The sequence below is a fragment of the Barbatula barbatula genome (assembly GCF_947034865.1).
Source record: "Barbatula barbatula genome assembly, chromosome: 20".
In the NCBI taxonomy this organism is placed as follows: Eukaryota; Metazoa; Chordata; class Actinopteri; order Cypriniformes; family Nemacheilidae; genus Barbatula; species Barbatula barbatula.
The window spans coordinates 6,205,417-6,224,191 of record NC_136783.1 but is presented as its reverse complement, the minus strand read 5'-3'; the positions used below and the strand labels follow the sequence as shown (position 1 = coordinate 6,224,191).

General features: G+C 39.4%; 1 protein-coding gene across 2 annotated transcripts; it reads right to left on the bottom strand.

Annotated features, from left to right (window-relative positions):
* Positions 1 to 880: 880 nt before the first annotated feature.
* Positions 881 to 18,496, bottom strand: draxina (dorsal inhibitory axon guidance protein a). Of its 2 annotated transcripts, none has more exons than XM_079482564.1 (7): positions 17,994 to 18,496; positions 7,422 to 7,884; positions 6,222 to 6,421; positions 3,043 to 3,163; positions 2,694 to 2,786; positions 2,497 to 2,586; positions 881 to 1,982 (listed from the first exon to the last, which is right to left on the bottom strand). In XM_079482564.1, the coding sequence occupies exons 2-7, from the start codon at positions 7,864 to 7,866 to the stop codon at positions 1,870 to 1,872; spliced, it is 1,062 nt and encodes a 353-aa protein (XP_079338690.1). In that variant the 5' UTR covers positions 7,867 to 7,884; positions 17,994 to 18,496; the 3' UTR covers positions 881 to 1,869. The 2 variants fall into 2 exon arrangements, with proteins under 2 accessions (XP_079338690.1, XP_079338691.1); XM_079482565.1 differs by having other exon boundaries at positions 1,739 to 1,982; positions 3,043 to 3,160; positions 17,994 to 18,125.
* Positions 18,497 to 18,775: the final 279 nt, after the last annotated feature.

Sequence of the window (18,775 nt, the reverse complement as noted above, 5' to 3'; positions counted from 1 at the left end):
GCTTAAATTGAATCATACCTTTTAAAAATTAGTTGTGTTTTTGTTGTCTGTGCAGGGTTACGTCTTCTGTTACATGCACTGAGCCAGTGAACGTACACTTGTGTCACCGTTAGTTTATATTGTGCTGGATGAGACCCTGAACTGGATTGATGCTGAACTAGCTCCCAGTTCCTGGAACGCGAACATTACAAAAAGCAGATACTTCCATCATTATCCTCTCTGCGAAAGACTTATACTGTATGTATGAAGAGTCACAGAGGTTCTACTTGTGGTGTTAGCAATGAGGGTCCCGTCTTCAACTTCCGGCACCAGAGAGGACCATAAGACTCACTTACAGTGCATTACTCTATACAGGGTCATAAATAGCAGGTAAAACACAGGGACTCATGGGGTAGTGTGACACAGAATACACAAAGCGGAAAGGAAGTAAATAAACAAAGCCTAAGAGGGCGAGATCACCTGATCTGCAGTCGGAGAGCGTCACAGCCCCGGGTCAGAGACGACGCCTGTGTATTCCAGAGAGCTCTTCTTAGAAAACTGTAGAGATGCATCAAACACTGCCTGAGGATCCCGATGTCGTGGTTCATAAACAGAATGGCCTCTTTAGATCAGATAAAGACAATGCCATTTCTTTGATGAGGGATTTAGAGAAAGATTCAGAGATTCAAGATTCATGAGGTCAATAAGTCTGGGGGAAGTTTTTTCAAGATTGCAGATGCTTGCGTCGAAGAATAATGTGGTGATACATCTCAAAGCTTTACATGACATTTGAAGCGAAGCAAATATTCACACACACCAAGACTATACATCCACAGTCATTTAAATTAAAACCAATTCTTTCCTGAATGCGTGTTGAGACCAAACATAAGATCACAAACTACAGCCACATTTTAATGTACTAAAACAAATCTGTAGGGAAACATACTTTAGATTGTTACCATGGATATATACAGTATACCCGAGAGATAGATAGATAGATAGATAGATAGATAAAGAGAGAGCCATTGTTCTTCAACATCTGTGAAAGAACTGTGCCCCAGTGTCCACAGAGAAGTTTATTTCTGGCATTTCAGTTAAAAATAATTGACATTTGGTGGAGGCCAACAAGTCTCCAGTGGAAAACAAGGTGACAGAATGAAGCTTTAAAGGACTTTACAAAGACTAATGAGCATTTCTATGGCCCTGCTAACGTAAAACTCTATCAAACAGTTGAAACAAGACAGTGACACGCGGAAGTGTCCGACCATAAAGAAGCTCAACGATCATCTCTCTCTGGTCCATTAGAAACACTCATTCATCAATCCATCATTCTGTCATGAGGACACACAGATGCACACTTCAACATAACATCCACAGCAGTGTGCTACTGTAGGAGAATAAATAAAGCATATATTACAAAAAGCTAATACACATCTATTACAGAATTAGGTCTGTCAATCAATTCAAAATGCAAGACGATTTTTCATTCAAATTAAACGCATGTATCATTATTTGCAACAGAAATTAATTAATTGTGACAGGAAAAATTATTGATCGGTTGTTTGTTTGTTGCGTGATGCGTTCAGGTTACGTTGTGTTATTTTGTAACACATGTGCAGACATTTTGAAAATGCCCATATGGACACAGTTTGACAGCCCTCATAACATTTCAAGAGTAGCAGTAGTTGTTGACATTAGTGTTACATTGATGAGTAGAAAAAGATGTGTTTCCTCCTGACATGACTTAAGTGTAAATTAATCTGTACAGTACAGATAACCGTTGACAGACAGCATATGTGCATTCATACTGTGGCTTTGACGGATCCGCTGTTGTTCAGGATAGACTCAGTTCGTGGAGTGTGAACGAGAATGTTGGTTTATTGTTTGCCATCAGATGGTGATGAAGGAGCCTTGGTTGCTGTTGGCTGATTCTGGCTCCACACAGCGGCCGCGCCTTCGGGTCACTCTTCGCTTGCGGTGGAACTTAGCGTAACAACGCAAACCTAAAAGATTTTTTAAAGTTTCATAAAAGTACACAAATGATCATTATTATTAACAACAACAATTATACTAATAACAACAACAATTGTTGTTACTGTTATTATTATTTTTATAATTATTTTAATTATTGTTAATTTAATATTGTAATTACTAATAAAATGAAATTAATATGATATGATTATTGTTATTATTAACAACAACAATACTAATAACAACAACTATTATTTGTTGTTGTTACTGTTGTTATTATTATTCTTGTTACAATACAAAACCTTTTACTGATCTCAAATATTATTATTATTATTCTCATCATCATCATTGTTGTTGTAACTGTTAACTGTTCTATCACAATACAAAATATTCTACTGATCTATAATTATTATTATTATGGTCGTTGTTGTTGTTGATGTGGTTGTCACATTACAAAACATTTTACTGATCTCAAACACAGGCTTCATCCTCTTTAAACAAAATATAACCTTTTATAAGGATTGAACTAAAACCAATGACTCTCACCCTCCTCACACATGCAGTCATCGAAACACTTGTTGTTCAGGCCGCGGTTGTGAGGTTTACATTCATGTTCTCTCAGGTCACAGCAGGATCCTATAAGAACAGTATTGTTAACCACACTCATACAGCAAAATCTAGTATGCTTCACCAATGAACGAATGTAAGTTGGTAATATGAAACATTAATGGAGGTGTACTGACCAGGGAGGCAATCCAGATGATGGTCACATGGTTCGACGACATCAGCATCAAGCGTTGTGTTCCCGCTGCTCTTGTTTTTGCTACGTCGTTTATCTATGTAGGAGGAAAATACAAATGTAGATATAAACAGGATACACTCACACATTACGGATCCTTTATATATCTTTTATTCATCTAACAGGTTTGAGATTTCAAATAATTAATGCTTAGAGATTCAACAATCTTGCATTTCATCTTATGATCAAATATTTTCCTTGATCTCTAAATAGAACATGGTCTCGTTCACCTTAAAGATCTTGATTTTAGCCATCAGACAGAATCTTCAAACCATGAGCAGGTGCCTTCATACCTTTCCTTCTGTTGGACGGCCACGTGTCCACAGGTTTCATATCCTCATAATCTGTCCAATCAAAGAGTGTCATATCCAGAGTGGGCATCACCTCGCCGCGTGCCTTCCCTCGACCCGCCTTCTGAAAAACACACGATTCAACATGATGCACAGATCTTCACGCATTTATGGTGAGGTGCTAATTTAAAACCTGTGAACTGGGAACTTATCATTGATTTTCCATACAGCACATTGATCTTCATTTTCTTTTTTCCTCCTAAACATGTATGCAGTGATTAATGCAGTGACTGGATCACTGTTTAAAAAGAACATCGACGTCAACTAAAAACGGAATGTCCAGCTGTATTTGAGGAATATTTTGTTCTACATAGATAGAAGACTACAAAGATCTGATAATATAATCTCAGTTTTGTTGCACCACCTGCTGGTTTAAGCATTTTTTTAAGAAATCACTCTGTTGCTGCTCCCGCAGGTCATAGTGTGCATGTCCGTCGAGTTTCAATAATGGCCTGAAATGCTGTAAAAGCACCAGGACTAAAGATGCACTTTGTTTCGTTATTCCATTATTTTGCCTTTTTGAACTATGAACTATACTGTATGTTCAAGACCTGCATGAAGGCTCGATTCCTAAGGAAACCTACTGTTAAAATGTATTTCTTAAATGCACTGTAAGTGTATTTGGATAAAAGTATCCGCCAAAAACGGCATGTGGTTTTAAAATGTGAGATGTTCTGTCTTACAGTGAAGTGTGCATCTGGCATCACAGGCGGTGTGTGTCCGGCTGTGTGCCAGCATGCTGCAGAAGACACAGTACAAGTGAATAACATTGAGGACAGTGATTCATGATCCATGATCCATGAATAGGAAGAGCAGAGACAGATCTGTGTATTTGTGTAAAAAAATGTATTTTCAATCACACTTCTCTTAGAAGATTAAAGAACAACATCAACAGCAGCGTTTCCAATAAAGGCAAACTAAAGACCCGTCTTTTTTGTGGTGTTACTGATTGAAATTTAATGAAAGGACTGTGAGAACTAACTGTATGTCACTGAGCTCTGATCCATAGCGTTTGAGTAGCAGCATGGGAGCTTGTGATGGTCTCAATTCTCTGAAGACCCAAGCTTGCAAACCGCATCACAAGCAGTCTGGCCATTGTGCTTACAAATCACTTACACACACACACACACACACACACACACACACACACACACACACACACACACACACACACACACACACGCACACACACACGTACACACACACGCACACACACACGCACACACACACACACACGCACACACACACGCACACACTGTATATGAGCTCAGGGCTCATGCTCATATAAAGCTATCACAGGCAATTTGTTTCATTCTCACAGGGCAGGGCACTGAAATTCTTTAAACTTGCTAAACTAAATTCTTATTCCTCTTATGTTAACTGACTGGCTGTTTTTGTGGCTGTGCATTGGAGATTACATAGACACACTCCAACAGGACTAAAAGGCACATGCTATCACATCCTATGAATAAAAGCATTGTGACACCTGCTTTTTAAAACATGTTTATCGATTAATTCCAATCAAGTATTAATACCATTTTAAATAATTTGGTTTCCATCTTTGCTGCATCAGTTTTGGAAGATCCTTTATTTGTTCTGAAACGACAGAACCAAACTGAGAAATCAAATGTAAAATCTTGGGAAGTTTTTATAGAAGAATCTCCCTTAATTCAACAACAGCTTTTATTAGAATCAAGCTTCGCCTCAGTTTATCTATAAATATGACATCATAGTTTGATAAAGGAATGTCTCTGGGGAAAAAACTGCAATATTTCCAGCATCAGGGGCGCCAGAAAAACACTGCAAGATAAAAAAATGTGTACAGTACAATGACATCTTTTTTTATATGTTTATTATGTTATTTTATACCTGACTTGTAATGACGCATATTCGCGAATATGGTGAATATATTGGATCACAACATGCAGAATCGTAATGTTTTACCATGTTTACCGTATTACTTTACCTGGTATAGATGGCTTGATCGTGCCGATCTTTTTTCAGAAAAGAGTAATGTTTTGTATATGGAAACTTGTTAGCAAATCATAGCAGTGGGCGTTTACTTTCAAATCTTAAATGGGAAATCGTGTATTACTTCTAAATTATGATTTTTTCTTGCGTACAAATCTTGTTTACGCTATAAGTGGACCTCAGGGAACATTAAAAAAAATAAGTAAATGAGACCTGTAGCCTACACAATGCTCAGATCAAGCAGACATATGTGTTTTTTATATATTTAGTAAAATGTCAAATGTTGATAATGTTACAAATTAACATTATCTGTATAACCCCCAGCCCCATCAGACTTTGTTAATCTGTGTCGATAATCTCAAACAACGTAAAATATATAATCTAGCGGCCTGTCTACCTCAGCTGTTCATTTCAGCATCATTAAAACACAATGTCTCGAGTGCTGTTTTTTGCTTGGGGAAACACAAATCTACTTGTTTTATTATTGTAAGTATGCAGGCCAGTAATGCCTCCCAAGTGATTTAGGAAAAACATCCAAGGAGCTGTGGAAAGATATCTAGGGAGGAGTATGAAGGAGAACAGATGGCTCGGAGAGAGAGGAGCAGGAGGATGGGCGAGTAACATCTCACCCCACACTCGAGCTGGTGACAGCTCCCATCCTCCACCTCCTCCCCGGTGAAGCGGGTGCTGGGTAATTTACCTCGCGTAGGATCCAGCCCAAGGCGGCGTTCAGTAATAAGTGCGGCACAGGTAAATAAATCTGTGTGATGAAGTGGCGCGTGCCGCAAGGATGACAAGTATCTACGCTGCTGGCTCCAAACCGCAGTTCGGTATCTGTGTCGGCCGGGGCATTTGGCGTAAATGAAGATGTTCATTTTCAGATCTTACAGCAAAATGGAAAAAGACTCAAGGCGGTTTAACATTAAGTCGATGACAGCGAAACGTCCAAAGCTATTGATTGACTGTTCTGGCAATATAATAAGACCGGTGAGTTGTACAAAACAAGCAATATCTTGTTAAACACAAATGAATCCAGCCAATTTACTGTATATTGTGAGATATTTAAAAGAAATGAACAGATCAGTACCAGTAAACACTCTGAATGACACAAAAGACCTTCATATTCAAAGCCGCTCTTGTTGGACTGGTACCTGGGGTTTGGTGGAGGCCGGAGGAGGCGTTGGGGGATGCTGGTGTATTGCCGCGGTTACCAGGATGGGAGACACGGGGAAGAGAGATTCGGTGGGCGGGGCATCATCGTGATTGGACAGGGACGTGTCGGGCCCATCCTCAAATGCATTCATGTCCTTCAACAAGGAGTCTAATTGTGGCTCAGGGTCAAAGAATCCCCCTAGGATAGAAAATGAGAGCGAGAATGTGAATAAATGTAGAATGCTTGATAAACATCTCAAATGCTTCATACAGACAAAGTATAAATGCACTGCTACTTTACCATAGATATCATCCCCTAAAATACACATTTTGGGTCGGATTATGCATTGCTTGTCATTATTTCGTGGAAAAGGGTCAAGGTTCACCTCTGAACAACTACATTATCTCATTGTTGAATTGTTTCTGCAGTTTGGCTCCATTCTGATGTGAAGCACTCAATACCATTTTTTCATTCGTAAAGGTGTCACATAATGGCTTTTAAATGGGTTGTGAATATCATTATATGTGCAATTTAAAATGACATAACCAACCACGAATGAACCTACCTTTTTCAGAATGTGCATACTTTTTATTCTATCTGCCATTCGTGAAATATGATTTATTTGCTTAGCTGAATAAATTCAACATAAAATTATCATTAAGCTGCTGATTTAACTGGAATAGTTGACCTATAAACAAAAAGGTTTGATAAAATGGATATGCCCCAGTGTTAATGCATACTCTAAAAATGATGGGTTGTTTTCAACTCATAGTTTGGAAAAATATGGACAAACACAACCATTGGGTTATAAATTAACCAAAATTTTTTTTATAATAATAATTTCAAGCCATGGTCAAAATGTCTGTCAAAAACAGACATTTTCTAGATTAAAACAAACATTGGTTGGGATTGTCCAACCAAAGGTACAGCGCAGCATTTCACACCACTGATCACTATATTATCATATGATGTCATCATTTATTAATCCTCGTGCTGTTCGAAATCTGTATATGATTGTGGAACACAAAATATGATATTTTGAGAAAGCTCAAGAGGTTCTTTTGTGTTCTGGAGAAAATAGAAACTCAAACAGGTTTGATATGACGTGAGGGCGAGTAAATGATGACGGAATTTTTATTTTGGGGTGAACTATCACTTTACGCCTGGTTTAAAGACTAGGGTCTGGATCTCTTAGTACCTTTAGGTCGCCCTTTGTCTTTCCTGCCTCCATGCTTTTTGTGTTCGGTGAGATGTCCTTGTCTCCTGCCTTTCCGTGTGAACTCCCCTTCTGGTGGAGGACTTCCCCTGCGCATATGACCCCCGGCCTTTATCCGGCTCCCAGGCCCCATCTCCAGCCTCACAGGGCTCAGACCCTCAAGACTCGGCTCGTCATCTTCCGACTGGGCCACAGGCCTCCGGGAGAACGGCCCAGCACTGTCCTGGTCCTCACGTGACCCATGTCTCCTTCTGTGGCTGCCGAATGTTTGCCCAGTTTCAGGGTCTCGTATGGAATCTGTGCTTGTGGTGGAAGACCCGATCTGACTCCATTTGGCGTTTTCAGATGGGACCTCAGAACTCTGCGAGGTGTGGGAGAGCGCGATGAGGAACAGGGTGAAAAGAAGACATCGGCCAGGAGCTACCATCTTCGAACACAGCGCCACCTGCTTGGTTAGGAGGAGAGCAGGTTAGTCCGGAAATAGAAAGCAGAGAGACAAGCATACTGTACTTTGGTTTTTCACCACAAGTCATTCAAACTCATTTTGGATGTCGACCAATAACATTCAAATAACAATGTGAATATTCATATATTTTTATGGCATAAGTGTTTAAAATGTAAATAAAACAAGCCTAAGAAATCATGAGCATTATACGTCAGCCATAAACATTTTAATATTTAAATAACAATTTGCTTTGCTTTGACATGAAAAAACAAGAGCTCGAAGGCAGCCTAAATGTGTGGAGAAAACTTGCCATACTAAATGTCATGTCTGGACCCCCACTGGGCCCGAATAAGAGGATCCAAAGAGAGGAATCTGTCCTCAGGTGCCATATCAAAGTGGAGCTGATGAGAAGGTTCTCAACAAGCATCCCACCATGCAAATCGATGACATGGGTCTCACTTTGATCACATTTGGTCTCCTCTCATCCTCACTAAATCTGTCCTCCTGATTCTGTCTTTGGCCCCTGAAAGCTGTTCGACCTGGCATCCATCCCTGCATTCACACAGCGCACGGGACCTGAGCCACTGAAGCCGTTAAACTTTAAGATGGTGTGTTTTATGAAGCCTCCGAGTCTTGTCAGAATGTTTTTTTTTGGAGGGGTGTAAATGCATGTCAACCAGAATGTTGTATTAATAGCTCTGGGTTTTCTTTGCATGTTTTTGCCCAGTGTTTATTGCGTACAGAATGGAGCTTGTGTGATGGTGTGCTGGTGTTAATGTAAGGTTTAATGCCTTCATAGAATTTATTGAAAGCGACAAAAGTCATCCCGTCAGTTTAACCGTCTGTGACCAAACCACATTGCTTCCTTACTTGAGTGAAAGTACAGATGCTACTGGTCAAATATTACTCCACTACAAGTAAAAGTTGTAAAGGCAGACTTAAGTACAAGTACAGAAGTATGTGCTTTTAAAAGTACTCAATTATTAAAAGCAAATTTCCTTTATGTCAGTGGTGCTTTGTTTTGTTGCTGTATACCTTCTGAAAACACAGAGTAGCTCACAGTATCTGTGGTATTAAAGCAGTAGCTCACTTCAAAATGGGCCCCCATTGACTTTCCATAGTAATCAATGGGGGCAATTTTTGAAGTGAGCAACTCCTTTAAGAGCTTTATGTGTTTAGCATATATATCTATTTAGTTTAAATATAATCCTCTATGATCATTTAGCCTAATAATCCTCATTATCCCCCCTAGACCTATACTGTATGTATTTATGAGCAGTGTTTTTTTGTTTTTGTATATTTCCCTTTACCAGTTTTAGCAGCAATTTACCAGTAAGTAGTAAGGTTCTTACATAGTAAGGTGTAGATGCCATGTGTTTGTTGAATTTATTACCATTTGTTGAACTACAAACATAAACTATAGCTATTATAATGGCACTATAGCTTAATTGGCGTATGGTTACTATAGAGAAAATGGTAAATGTGTGGGGTTTTACTGTAAATACCATCCCTGCTGAAAAAAACAATGAATTTGTGAATTAAAATTTTCTATTCAATTCCTCTTTGTAGTGTGCTTTGGGTTTTATTCCAATAGGATTTACCATCCCACCAATATAACCCATCACATACAAGTAGACAACAAAACAATACAATACAATACGATATCCATTATAACTATACATTTTCTGTTGTTTTTATTTCAGCAGGAATACTTCAACAAGTTACTGCAGTAAAAACACCATTCATTTTCAGATCAGCAGATCAGAAGTTAACAATTTCTAATGAAAACTTGACATTTTCCATTTTCTTTGTCATGTAGCTCATATGTTATGTCTTCTATGATCTTTGACTTTTGTGTGTGCCTTTTTCATCTTTTATTTTTCTACTTGCCTTTTCAGAGCGATTTCAGCTTAGTGGTTCCGACGTTTACATTAGTTTAGCCAGATTTGCATAAAATAGTTCCTACTATGGAATGTCAACGAGGACTTTTTTAGTGAACTATTTCTATAATATTTTTGGGTGAATTCGAATAGGTACATGTGAATTATATCTGAAATATTTGAAATACTTATTTTTTACTTACAGTTACTCAATTTAAAGGGATAGTCCACCCAAAATTGAAATTTTTTTTACAATTTACTTGCCCTCAGGTTTCAAACCTGTTTAAAGGACTTGTGTTTTGTTAAAGATATTTGAAAGAATGTCAGCAATTTTCAGCTCTGGGACATCATCCACCACCATATGAGATACTTTGAGGAATTTAGGAAAGCAAACCGTTCTGGAGCACCTTTGACTATGCTTTTCCTGCTATGGTAGTCAATGATGTTCCAGAACAAAAAAGAGCTAACATTGTCCTAAAAAATAAATACATATATATATATAAACTGTATATATAAGTAAATCACAGTTAAACTTTTTAGAGTGTATCTCACAATTCACATGGGCTTTCTGAATAAATAACCATTCCAATCTGTACAGCCTCTGTGTGTCTTGCAAAAGTTCCCAAAACCCTTAAGATGTGTGAAGAAGAATTATCAGTGGAGAACATTAATGCTGTTGTTGTGGTTGGAGAGCATTAAGAAGATAAAACTCAGATAGCAGCTCTATCACTCACTATTATTGCCTTTTAATTGGTATCAGAGCGCTGAGATTCAGGTAATGATTCAAGCTCACTGTAGTAAAACAGAATTTAACAAGGAGAAGGGCCTGGTGAAACCCCTGATAACAAGGAGCGATTGATACGTGATGTTTTATTTGAAGCATCTGTCTTTGGATGTTATGACACGTCAATATAACTCAGGTTTCAATGAAACTAAAGGCCAAGCAGTGCTAGTCGTGGTTTTGTGTAGCTTATTGTAATGCACAGTGCGTTTTAATTGAATCCGTCCTGGATGATACTCATTGTACGATGAGCGTCGCCATAAATCCTATAAAAAATTATATTTCAGTAACACTTTACACTAAGGTTGTATTTATGCATCAGTTAAAATAAAAAATGACCACAACTGACATGCTCCTTGGACACTCAGGCTCAGATTGCTTGCACTGACATTGCGAGAGTGTCCGCGCCCTCATTTGGTTCATTCCGACATGACTTTAGTATCAATTAGTGCTTGTATTGAGTTATTGCCTTCGCTCATATGGGCTAAGGGTTGTGTTTGCATTGTGTCGAGGTCAGCATCAGAATATCTAAGACTTTCTCCCGCGTAGCCAGAGGTAGTTCATCACCCTGGCAACCCGTTGGGGCAGCCGCTCTGCTCCGTGAAGAGGGTGGTGTATGGTAAATCAATGGGGATGGGTTATTGAGCTACTGCTCGCGCGTGGGTCGATAGTTGGACCGACCTTATCGCGGCCGCAAACACACCTCAGACCCTGCAGAGGTTGTAGTTTTGGTTTGCTTTTATTGCGGGCTGTTTAAGAGCTCGTCCACATAGGCTAAGTGAAGGAAATTGCATATGAGACCGGAGAGCGAAACTGCTGCCAAAGGAAATTTGTATCGAGATTGCAGGTGCTTCATTTGGGAGTACACGCTGACAGCTTCTCGCTGTATGAATGAGTTCAACGCGCCGGACGCTTTTCACGACCGGAGGGAGTTCGGAGCGACCGCTGAGCTTTTGTCTTGACACAATTGCTGGTCTATATTCAGTATGCGCACTCCACCGTAGAATTTGTTAGCATGACAAGCGTGTTCCTTTACATCAACAACATTTAAAACAAATCAGAAATAAACAGCAATCCAGTGATTAAAAGCAAGAAAACTTCCCAGAATCAGTTCATTAAAACTGTATGATATCAGTTCACGCTGATTCAACACAAACTGCTGTTAGACTGCTGTCAGATGACTAGCAGGTGCACTTTTGAGGGAATGAGGAGAAGATGAAATGAGGTATTTGGGGCCATCCATCCTACTGGGCCCGGTAGGACATCGACCACAAAGACCACACACCAAATAAACAGAAGCCACATATACAACATGAGGCATGAGAGCCCCAGCACTTTCAAAAGTGAGATGTTGACCGTAAAATGATGAAGAGAGAGATGTTGGGGGCTGGGAACCTTTCCAATCTATTCAATGCATGATTTATAAAGATGCCGAGCTGTGCAAAATCAATAATACAGCCATGAGTTAAGAAATGTTTCATAGTTGTATTATACAAAAATCTTAATGCGCCCATGTGCTACCAGACTTTGTTCTTTGACTTGTAAACGAAAGAAGATATTTTGAGAACTGTCTCAGTGGTTTTGTGTCCATACAATGGATGTCAATGGAGTCCAAAGTTGTTTGGTTACCAACATTCTTCAAAATATCTTCTTTTGTGTTCTGCAGATGAAAGAAAGTCACACAGCTCTGAAAAGACATAAGGGTGTGTCAATTATTTAAGCACATTTATTTTGGGGTGAACTATCCCTTCAATGCTGAATTGTATACATTTCTATATAACTAGACATTTTGCTTATATAGATTGATCTGGAAGTGTACATTTCTATGCACAAGGTGTTCTGGGTGGTTGCTGTCATATCTGTCATATTTTTTGCGTTTCCCCTCATTATCTTGTGTATACTGCTATGTTGCCATTGTCTGCTGTCGATGATTGTTTGTATTTGTGTTCCTGTGTTTTACGTGCACTTGTTATATATGTGATTACATTACACGTCATGTTTGGATTTATTAAACATTTCTGCATTTAGGTCCTGTCTTTATTTTGTAGTACAGCATGTTACAGTTGCCCCCAAATCTCTATGGTACTCGGGTTTCTAGATCATGAAAATTCATGGGATGTTTTCAACCCCTTTATCATCTGCCTTTAATCGATAAGCCGCATGATCTGAGATATTTCATGTCTACAGCACGATAAGTGCAAGACTATAATTATGCTTTACAATAATAATTGTATGTATGTACTAGATACGGAATAAAAACACGTTGACGGACTCAAATATGTCTCGTAAAATCGCATTTTCTGAAGTGAAACTCCTCTGCACCATCACAAGAGACAAATGCCCAACACATGCCTGGATCTAAAACACATTCATCTGAGACACAGAGACTAGCTGATAACAAACAAAGCTCTCGGTGGATTCATGCTGTAGCGCTTCTGGCCTTTGGAAGAGCAACAGCAGGCAAGTTTAGATTATATATGATATTCCACAAAGAGTCACAGCATGGAGCTGAGGTTGTCGCTAGAAATTCGGTGGAGTAAAGAGAGATCAACGAGAGAATGAAAGGAAGACAGAGAGAGAGAGAAAGACAGCGAGAAAGTGGAGTCACCACACAGGGGTACGTGTGCATGCAACGTGGTGTTCAGACACTTAAGATCCCACTACTGTGTGAATAAGTGATAAAAGCCTCCGCGAGCGTGTTGGATGATATTGTGCAGAAATTTGAAAGGGATGCCAGGCTCACTAATGATCTCGGTGACATCTCAAGAGAAGAGCTCGAGCTTCCACTGTGAGGTCTTCAGCATCTCCACCTGCTGAGATCTGGGCCTCCATGAGCCATCTGTTACGCTCCTGCTAGAACGCACAACAAAAAACGCTTTTCAAAAGATGAAAGGATAAAGCTTTTTCTGCATCTCTACTTCCTCATCTGGAAGATGTAAGGAGGTTATAACTTCGCGAGAGCTTTCTGATTGTGAATGAGGTGATTATGCGGCTCGTGGAAAACTTTTTCTCGTTCATTAACACTGATTAGTTTCTATTCTGGGATGCGTATATAGGTCTATCCTTGAGTTTGCAGAATGTAAATGTTTAGGGTTCGGTGTGTAGATGCTTTAATAGTGATGTAGCAGCAGTTGGCTGAAGTTGGCTGGACTCTGAATGACATAAGGGGACGCTGCCCACGGCAGAGGGTTGATTTCACACCCAACAAATCTGCCAAACCGCTCGGACAAGCACAACCATTGTGGAAGCATCGTCTTTATATAAGATACAAAACCCTGTGAGCAGAGAGGAAACCTCATAAGTCACCATTCAAAAAAGGTTACATAGACAACTTTGTGTGACTGTGTCAAGTGCGCAGTAGAGTCAACTCTCAATGGATTGTCTTAAAATAGTGTTACCTTAACATTACAATGATACGTTTTCATGCGCATCAACAATGCGATTATTTCCAGTAATCAAAGTAAGGACTTAATCGCAGTAACATGTTTACATGTTACGTGTCTGCAGTCATCGCGTTCATGCTGTTTCTGTAAGAAAGAAATGAGCAGAGACTGCTGACAGCGAGGTGTGTTGACGGTAAAACTTCAGACGGTCATGTTTACCATCAATTTTGAGTTAAGATGCGACAGAAGCACATGCGCACCTTGGTCAGAGCAGCATAAATGAGATTAAGGTGTTTACATGCCTTCATATTGCGATTAAAACCGGCGTACGCCACATTTGTTACTTCGATTATGTTTATTGCAGATTATGAGCTTAATCACATTATTTCAATCGAAAGACTTAAACTGTGTAATCACAGAATTGCCCAATTCCTATTATAATCGCATTACGAGGGGCATGGAAACATAGTCATTAGTCCCTTTCACACATACAGTTTTAGTAAATTAACAGAAAACCGTTGCTAGTGTGAACGGCAAATTTGTTTACCTATTGATTTGTGTATTGACTATTATTGTCACTTCCCTGTTGACACAACCTGCCTTCTTTTTGGCACTGGCCTTCTATTGGAAGTTTGCGTTACATATTGCCTATTTACGCAGTTTATCATGCTTTGGAACAGAGGTAAGACGTTTCCCAAATGTCTTACAGATAAAAAAGTCTGTTTCAGGACCTGGTCCAAAAAAAACAGAGCTACTTTGCTGCCTTCTGCCTATATAGGCAGCTGGTTTCTATTGCAGAGATGGAACCTCAAAAGTGAGTGACTTTTTTATAGTGTTTTACATATGCAGCAACCATTGTTAGAGACGAAACGACAAAACAATCTAACTACAAACTATAACGGGTAAATCTGCAAGATTCATTTAGATTAATCTAGACACTCCCAATAACACACAAACAAACTTTTATTTGTGAATATTTGCTTGATGTCTGTTCTGTGTGTGTTGAACAAAAATTTATTTGTACTGTACATAGTCCTGGCAAGCAGAAGGAAACAATTCTGCAGATTCTGGACCAGCTTTGAACTAGCGTTGTTTGTGTCTTTCGAAGAGATCTATTGAGTGTGTTTTTAAGCGCATGATGTTTCAGAATGTGAATTTGTTTAAAACAGGGTATACACACTTGTTTGTGTTAACACATTGTTTGTGTACACATTAACACATTATGTGTCGTACGCTGTTGATTTTGTGGTATATAAAAAAAGTAACACAAAATGTGTTGACCCCCAGCAAGATCCCAGATGGTGTGTACACTCATATTAAATAGGACTATAGACATTTGAACAGGATTTAAACCATTGCTTATAATGCATTACTGCCATCCTCAAGTAGCTCAGTACATTTCGGAATAGGAAATCAAATTTGAACCGTGACATAAGGTCCAAACGGACTGATTAAAGGACGGGTCAGAATGGTCAACTTGTCTTCCAACAACTGTCACGGTCAGCATGTTAAAACCCTTTGCATCTCTAAATGTTTCCCTTTCAAAGCAATTATGCTACAGACACCAAAGCACCACTTTTACAACAAATCCACCATCTTCAACAATAAACCTCAAGAGAACTGCTGTCAGATTTGAGATTTTCTAACAATCTGCTGAGAGATCAAATGTTCTCTTTAGGCATGTTTGGTCGATCTCTGATTTTTGTGAGGTCTGCAATAGCTTTGTGCAATTGTGCACGTGTATTCATCTAAACACTTAAACATACATTTAATATACTGTATAATATATCAAATACAAATAATTAATTATATAAAGATGAAAATCACAGATTATAAATGTATTACATTTCAATAGATATTGCTATATGCTTATCGCACATTTTTTTGGCCATGTTAAAGTGATATTTCTCCCCCACAAATTGAAAATTCTGACATCATTTATTCACCCCTTGTCATTTCGAACCTGCATGACTTTCTTTTGCAAAACACAAAAGAAGATATTTTGAAGAAAGTTGCACCGGCCCCCATTCACTTCTATTGTATGAACACGAAACCAATGCAAGTGAAAGGGTGCCAGTTACCAACATTCTTCAAAATATCTTCTTTAGTGTTCTGCGGAAAAAAGAAAGTCATAAAGGTTTGAAATGACATGAGAGTGCGTAAATGATGACAGAATGTTTATTTTAATATAGGCTAGTTTTGCACATCTTTAGACACAATATTAAAAGACATTATCACACGATTTGTTCTTAACGTAAAGCAATGCAATCATCCGATCCTTATAAGAACATTAAATGTGACCAAGATCAATAAGAGGAAATAAACAAGCGTTTAGCTTTGCAAATCCAATCGTTTCAATCTTGCTCTGCGAATCTGAGATAAGCTTGTGCGAAACGTTAAGATTTCAGCCCCCAGCATTAAGAAAACCAAACAAAAGAATGCTTCAAAACATGAAGATGAGCCCATCTACACAAATGAGAACAGCCACATCTGCGCAACCAGTTTCAGCGATTTCACACCTCGCATTGTTCGTTTCGGCAGCTCTGAAAGTGTCAAGGACACAAAGCCAGTATAACAACTGCGTGAGTGTTAAAATTGCCATAAGGAGGACCCATCTGGTGCCAAGAGCTGAGGAGGAGATCCCATCTCCAGCGCTGTGGGTACAACGCACCTGGGGCTCCGTCAAAATATCTCACATTTGTCTCTCAGCTCTCATAACTGGCACCCTGCAATGTGTCTCCTTGAGCGTCCTGGCAGAATGCTCCTCATCCTCACAGCAGGGGAACCTCCTTCATCCCGTCCCAAAAACACACGGGAGGACTGTGGTCGTTATGTGCGCCTCACTAGGTGTGAAGACAACAATAAAAGGTGAACGCGGAGGACCGCACCATATGACACAAACTATAAAACGAGTCCACGAGGAAACGTCTCAAAGCAGTTTGCGTACGAGCTAACCGAGAGGGACAATGTCTCATTTGTGGAGCAATAGACCAGCTGTCTCCAGTGCCCCACAAAGACCGGCCTCCAGTTAGCCAGCAGGAGCACAAATCACACAAAGGTCTTTATTGATCTGCTTTGGTGTCTCTTAATAGATGAAGAGATTGGAGGTGTTTTGGGGACGGTCTACATTTGGAGTGCTGTAATGAGCAGAAGGTCATTGGACTGTCTATTGATGACTTCATTGACATTCATTCAGCACGGCGTGGAGGTGTCATCGATGTCCTGATACTGGCCAGCCCGATCAATATCTGCATCATCTTTGGAACATTCATTGTAAAGGAGTGCGCTCATATGTCAAAGCAACATGAGCTTAAAATAGTTGTATAGAAATAAAGCACGGCTTTCAAGCTTTGCAACTGTGCCAGTGAGATTCCCGTCCATCAAATCACAGATAACAAAACGAAATCTCTATTTGAAAAGATAGCTCTGGATTCATAAAATCTACGTTTACAAAAGCCCCATCACTATTATAAGAAGTAAATATAAGTGTCGCACGACTCCGTCCGTAGACAAAAAGGAGTTACACATTATTGAATGTCTCCATCAGACTCGCATCACAGATGGACCAGTGCATCTATTGCCTAATAATGATGTGTGGAGAAAAGCGAAGAGCTGCATTTAGTGTCATATTGTCATTCATCTGTAAATGCGGCTTTGATAACCTGCCCCACATATCAAGACATACAATTATGCACATGAAGGGAAAATGACATTTCTATTGCACAGAAACACGTGACACGCGTATTAAACTGTGAGAAATAGATACAAGTAAAACAATTGCCACTATAAGATCAATATCAATGAAGCATCAAGAAGACACACATTGTGTATAAGGGTGTATATATCAAAATGCAATAAGTTTCGAAACCTATTTGTTATCTAGCTGCCTAAGAAATAACTATTGTGTATTGTTTAGATCAATAGGAATGAAAAGAAGAGGTGAAGAGGCAAAAGTTGCGGTTTCCTTTTAATCTACTAATCAGTTTCGGAACAAAGCCCGTTAAATGACCCGTGCAAACAAACACAATTCATCATTTTATAAAGGTTTAAAAACACATTGCTCACCGTGAATGGGTCCGTTAAGCAGGAGAGCCAGATGAGATGCCGCGCTTACCTCGCGCTCTGAGAAGACTCGTGCGCGCTACCCAAAGCGCGCCGCTGTTAGAGCTGATGTCAGTGACGGGGATGAGAGATCGCTTAAGTTTTGCGCGCACACTTTCCTTTTGTACTTTAGAGAAACCCCGAGAAAAGACCTATATAACATCATACGCCGAAATCAGCAGTCTTAAACAGGCTTTTAGTTTTCGTATCAGGAGAAAAAACAACCGAACGCACATCGATAAACAAGAGAACGGAGTGAGCTATGCGCCACACATGCCTGGTATACTCGAGACTAACGCTTGCAGACTTTGAGAGTTTCAGATGAAACACTAACTGATCAAATCTGATCAAGTCCAGACTGATAATCTGAGCAAGTCTTGTTGTGTCTTTTAGTCTTTACAAGGGAATTTACCCCAAAATGAATCATTATCAGGTGCAAGATGGCTTTTGAAATGATCAGTTGGATCACCTGACTGAGGTCAACCTGCCCAGAGTTTAAGCAACACCTTTGGCAATGTGGTGAAGACCTGGTTTCACTCAAGTCCACTCTAGAAAAACCGTTCAGTGCTCACACTGTCATCTGTTCCATGAGAAAATAGTTTACAAATCCCTTTAAAACCCTCTAACATTAAAACCCATGTTACACAAGTTTACTTGCAATTGCAATTCGTGATGTTTGAAACTATTTCTTAAAACACAGCCAAGAGGAATTACGAAATGGAAATAATGCGCTTGAATTCTTCTGC